Source organism: Gekko japonicus, unplaced genomic scaffold (genome assembly GCF_001447785.1).
Source record: "Gekko japonicus isolate JY-2015 unplaced genomic scaffold, Gekko_japonicus_V1.1 scaffold888, whole genome shotgun sequence".
Lineage (NCBI taxonomy): Eukaryota > Metazoa > Chordata > Lepidosauria > Squamata > Gekkonidae > Gekko > Gekko japonicus.
The window spans coordinates 72722-79009 of NW_015159740.1; the positions used below are offsets into that span (position 1 = coordinate 72722).

The 6288-nt window shown below is 45.0% G+C and overlaps 1 protein-coding gene across 1 annotated transcript in view; it reads left to right on the top strand.

The window, feature by feature from the left end:
- The window catches only part of HSD11B1 (hydroxysteroid (11-beta) dehydrogenase 1), a 26008-nt gene that overhangs the window by 13704 nt on the left and 6016 nt on the right, over positions 1 to 6288 (top strand). The window contains exon 5 of the mRNA XM_015429574.1: positions 1479 to 1622. Within this exon, the coding sequence (XP_015285060.1) occupies positions 1479 to 1622 (144 nt within the window). The remainder of the gene's footprint in view (positions 1 to 1478; positions 1623 to 6288) is intronic.

Consider the following 6288-nt stretch of genomic DNA (forward strand, 5'->3'; position numbering starts at 1 on the left):
ATCTCGGCCCCCAGCCGTACTGCGCATGCTCGAGCGTGCGCAGTTCGGCAGCCTCCCCCTCCCATCGGACTCTTGCTCCCCGGCATCTGATCATGCCGGGGAGCGATGCGCCGCGGCTGAGGGGATCCATGGGATCCTGCTGCGGCGTCTCAAGTTTGGTGCGGTTCTGATTAGCCGCGTTTCAGCCGTCCCGTGTGGCAGGGACCTTTGTTTACTAAAGTATTAAAAGGATAAAATGTTTCCAAAGCTTTATGCTTCCCATCCCAGTCTCTCTCTTTACATCTCATGTCAATTTCATTTTGCACTGATGATCTCCTCATTTATTTTGTTCGCATGCAACACTGAAATCCTTCCCCCCCCCACTGCACAGGGGACGCTGCCATTTCCCTCCTCTCTGATCCCCCCTTTCAAGGACTAAACCTCATGCAGCTCCTTTTAAACGCCTACACATGCAGCCAGCTGGGTGACCTTGGGTCAGTCACCGTTCTCTTAGAGCTGTTCTCTCAAGAGCAGTTCTCTCAGAGCTCTCTTAGCCCCACTTACCTCACATGGTGTCTGTTGTGGGGAGAGGAAGGGAAAGGAGATTGTAAGCTGCTCTGAGACTCCAAGTGAAGGGCAGGTTATAAATCCAACTCTTCTTCTTCTCCCATTGTTTTAATTTTTTCAATAGTCTCATATCACTAGACTCATGCTGCCTGTCAAAAAATAAAAAACTATCACTAGACTCATGCTGCCTGTCAAAAAAATAAAAAACTAGGGGGAAATGGAGTTTGTACACTGATAAAGAGAGGAAGATGGAGGAAGGTGCAGAATGGGAAGAACAACCTCGATGTGGGCAGGGAGTTACCCTCAAGGAGTGGCAAAAAGGTGGGGGTGAAATCAGAAGGAATCTGTATGCTTTTGAATTACCTTCAGCTTGGAAGCAAAACAAGGGGGAAATTGGCACAAAAGCACTCTTAGAAAACCCAGGGAAACAGCAACCAGAAAGCCAACTGAGCACTGAAGGAAAGGAAATGAATGCAGAAGGACAAAGAAAACCTGACAGACATGCACAGTGAAAGCAAGAGAAAAGACCCATGCATAATGGGCTTTGGTGTCTTCCTGACAGCTGCAGAAGTGGTGGGATGAGAGCATGGCATTTGCAGAGAAGGGTGGGGAGTGTTGCAGAGGACAGGCCTTTTACTTCCATGCCTAGCTTGAGGCACGCACCTCAGGGAGGCTCACAGCTTACTTTTACTCTAGTCTCTCTGGCGGCAGCTATTTCAAGGTGATAGCTACCTACTGACCATGAGCTCCACCTAGGCCTTGCCCACTGTCCTGAAATAGAGGGTGGGTGCCATATTGGGCAACAGTGCTCAAAAGAGCCACATTTGGCTTCTGAGCCACTGAAATCACCGGACTAGTGTAATGACACATACACTGTCACCTTCAGGACCATAATGGAATTTACTTACTCTGTGCTGTTGCTGTGTTTCCAGGCAAAATTGGCTTCCCATTCATGGTTCCCTATGCTACCGCGAAGTTTGCTCTAGATGGATTTTTCAGCTCCTTGAGGCAGGAATTTGTTATCCGGAACACCAATATTTCCATCACACTCTGCATCCTTGGACTCATCAACACAGGTACAGTTGTTCCTTTCTCTAGAGCTCTAGAAGTTTGCTCTAGATGGATTTTTCAGCTCCTTGAGGCAGGAATTTGTTATCCAGAACACCAATATTTCCATCACACTCTGCATCCTTGGACTCATCAACACAGGTACAGTTGTTCCTTGACCTGGGCCCCAGTCTCACAGCAAAGTTGCCGCGGGAGAGGCACAGATGGTGGGCGGATTATCCGGGCGCGATCACACTCCAACATCTGGAAAGTGGAGCGCACCTGTGGCTTACCGCCGACAGTGCGCCTTAAAAAACTAGTGCCTCCAAGGTACTAGTAAAGTTTTGCCACATGCTGTCTCCAGACGCCCGTGGTGTGATTGCGTCGGCTTGCGGCATTCCCTTCCGGTCCCTTGTTTACCCACCGGCGCCAAGGGAAGGACCCGTGGTGTGCCGCTGGTGTGTCTGATCGCGTAATCGTGCATCAAACTGCGCCGGGGCAATTAGCCACGCCTCCCCCCCGCGATATCCGGCCTGTGTGACCGGGGCCCTGGTTTCCTTGAAAGGTATACTTAAAGCTCTTCACAGCTATGGGGCTAAACTGCTTGTGGTGGGAAATACACATGTTCTGCCATTCACATCTAAAGTAGAGGAGGTCGTATGTTTTCTAAAAGCTAAGAAATGCAGGAACAGGAGGGTAAACTTGGCCCCCTCTCCTTCTTTAACATGCTGTGTCACTACAAGGATTTTTTCCCCTCTCATACCCAGTTTGATACAAGAAAGAAGCCCAGAGGGGTACACAGGGTGTTTTGCCACCTGAAGCAGAAACAATGGCCAGCAATAATAACTCTCCCAGCAACCCCTCCTTAGCATTACTTCTGCCACCCCTACCGAGGAGCTGGCAGAAATATCCCTTAGCTGCCCCTCCTGCTTTTTTGAAAAACAGCTTGACAAGCTGCACATGCCTTAAAGAGCTTTCTAAACTCTTATAATATGTCTTCCATTTGCAAGTACCTGGCCACCATTTTGATTGCCTTGATATCAGGTAACCAGCACTGATCACTTAGGCTTTTTTCATTTTAAATATCAACAATTGAATTTCTTTATATCAATATAATATCATAGTATATGAAACAGATTCTCTCACCATCCATCTTTCTTTTTTAAAGTAAGCCTCTAGTCTCTTTTGTTGCAGAGGTTTGCCTTTCCCCTTATATCTCTGCAACAGAGGAGTATAGACACTGACTTTTTTTAAAAAAAGTGAAAGCTAGGAATTAAAAAAACACCCTGTTATACGTATTGTTAAAACAGTATATCAATATAACGGTATATCAGTATAACAGCTTTCAACTGCTATGTTTAAAAAAAAGCCTGATGGCAGGGGGAGGAAATTGTCAGCAAGAGGACAGTATCAGGGAAAACGGCTGCCATATGGGTGGGAAAATACGAACTTTACAGCTCACACAGCAGCCATCCAGGCCTCACTGTGACCTTTTGGAAAACTTTGCAGCAAAGTGGGTTTGAGAAAGATTAGAGAAAAGATGTGGAAACCCTGGTAGGTCCACAAATACATAATGATGCTGGGGAAAGAAGGGGAAAAACCCCACTTCCCAATAGCATTAAACTGAGAGCAGATAACCTGTGTGGAGATGGTCTCTGTAAATCGTTGGAAGTAGTGAGCTAATGTACAATTTCAGATGTCTGAAAACTCTTACATTCTCACATTTGCTTACCTCATGTAACAGTTGCAGCTATCTGGTTTTGTGGAATCATTATTACATGGCAACCAATGCCCCCTCTAAGCTGTGGAGTCCAATGTTCCTTCTAAGCTGTCGAGTCTTGTGAGCAAGAATTCTACTTTGTGAGCCGCTGGCATTAAAGTTGTGAGCGAGCAGTTTGGCTACTGCATAAATTAGTTTGCTCTGGAGCTGCCGTCCCTTCCTGAGCTAAGACGAAAATGTGTGAGCCGGAGGCTAAGATACTGTGAGCTGGCTCACCCTAACTCAGCTTAGAGGGAACACTGGTGGAGTCTTGTGAGCAAGAATTCTACTTTGTGAACCACTGGCATTAAAGCTGTGAGCCAGCAATTTGGCTACTGCAGAAATTAATTTGCTCTGGAGCCATCCTTCCTGAGCAAAGACAAAAATATGTGAGCCGGAGGCTTAAAAACTGTGAGCTAGCTCACACTAACTCAGCTTAGAGGGAATACTGATGGCAACCATCATAAACTTGTCACCCTGCAAATGGAGCAGCCAGTATTAGGGGCATGCCTCAGGAAGCATAAACTGTCACAAGAATTGTAGTGCAATCCTAAGCATGTCTACCAGAATCTTACTCAGATCTATTGAATGGGCCTTGCTCTTATGAAAGTATTTTTAGGCAAGCACTGTTTGGCTGCAATCCTTAGGGCACCGTTCAGAGAGTAAGCCTCACTGAATAACACCTTTGAGTGGACCTATTTAGGCTTGCTCCCGCAATTACCTGAATCAGTGTTTTAATGTGGGGGGGGGGTAGGGGGCCTCCACATATTTCTTCCTTCCCACTGGTCCTTATAGGCTACACTGAATATTCCAGGGGTTTTAGCTAAGAAACAAGAGAGGTGGCAAAGGACAGCAGTGATATGCAGATTATCCCTTTCGTTAATAAATCACCACTTAACACGCGATATCTCTATACTAGTCTATCTCCACACAGTCACAGAGATAACCACTGACAGTCTGAACTTGTTCTGGGTTGGAATCAATTAATTCCAGAAGAGAGGGGTCAGCAGAGTGCCCAAAGAAGGTGTCCCCATCTTCCATTGTTTTCAGTGGAAGAAAAAAGAAAGCATGTAAGGGAAGGCACTGTGTTTTGCTGGGCACAAGTACATTTCACTGGTACTGCTTGGCACTCTGTACATGGACTGGCTTTGCTGTGCTTGGAACTTCCCTCCTTGCTTGGATTTGTTGAGCTGGCATTGCCACAGTGGCACTGGTTCTGCAAAAATGCCCCCCCTTCAGTTTCTACTGCAGAGACTCTTTAGTTTGACATCAGTCCCTGTTTTTTTTTTGCTTTTTTTAAACCTCCATTGGAAATAATGGAGGATGGGGCACCTTCTTTGGGGGCCCATAAAATTGAACCCCATGGACCAATCCTTTTGAAACTTGGGGAATCTTTTGAGTAGAGGCACCAGAAGCTACGCTGAAAATTTGGTGCCTCTATCTCAAAACACATACCCCCCCGGCCCCCATATACCCCCATACAGATTCCCCATTATCACCTATGGGGATCGTTGGCTATAATGATCCCCATAGGCTATAATGGAGCTGAAGGCATTTAAAAGTATCACAGTCCCTTTAAATGCATTTGTGAGGCTGCAGCTTCACCTGGAACAGCATTTAAAGGGGGTCACCCTCTTTAAATGCCATCTAGCTGCGGCTATTCTGTTTTCCCAGATAATCCCAATTTTGGGGGGGATTATCCAGGATTGGATATGCTTGATAGCAGAAAATATACCTCCTTTTATATCCGTCTGAAAGAATAGCTGATAACTACCAATATGGTATTTCCTGGCTATTTTTCTGGCTTAGATAGAGCCGAATGCACACCCCTAGATTGTAGTACAGGGATGGGGGGTCAGCCTTCTTACCAGGTTATTTTCCTGACCCTAATGGCCTTGGGAGGAGGGGTGCTGTAATAAGGCAAATAGCATCCTGGGGTAGTTTTGGCTCAGGAAAATAGCATGGTGCTGAAGATCCTTCCCCTACAGTCCAATTCAAGGTGAACCCTGGTGTGCTTGGGAACTTTGTTTTCCACAGGTTTGACTGTGAGACGGTCAGATTGGAGGGAAACATCTCTTTTAATTTTAGCCTTATACTGCACACACACATTTTCACTATCTCTGTCTCTTGAGAAATTCAGTGATATACTATTTTAGTGGAAACTGAAGTTTCCCACCATGAAGAATACTCCTGATTTACCTTACCAACAAAGTTATGAGGTCTGAATTTTTATATTTATTAGTTTCCATATTATGTTCTGTATCATTTTCCAAAAATCCTGCACCTTTGGACATCTCCACCACATATGAATGAAGGTACCCACGTTATTATGACACTTCCAACAATTTTTAGAAAATGCGGGATTGCACTTGGCTATTTTATCAGGTGACCAGTACCATCTATGATATATTTTGTATATATTTTCTTTGTAGTTGGTACTTCTCACCATCTTTATAGACTTCCAAGTTTTCCTCCAGTCCTCACTATTTATTTCATGCCCTACATCCTTACACCAAGCTTTCATTGTATTAGTAGCCTCTTCTTGTACCCGGCCCTCCAATAACCATTTATACAATTTTTGAATCATTTTGTCACTGTTTGATGCCCATATTTTGTCTAACTGCAATTTGCCATCCTCAAACCCTACTTTTTGATCTTTGGCATATCTGGACTGTAGTTGAAGTGTTTCCCACCAAGATAGGTTTATTTTGTTCTGGGACAGCAACACCTCCCTGGATTTAAGCATATTATTCTTATCCAAGAGGGTGTCATAACTTTCTCTATCCCAAGGGTCTATAAGCGTTGGTGTAATAAAGGCTTCTAGCGGCGACACCCATCTCGGTGTCCTTTCATATTGTTTTTCTTTAATCCCATTCCACACCCGGATTAGCACGCCTCTTAGTATGTGATGTTTGAAATTATAGTGTATTTTATCC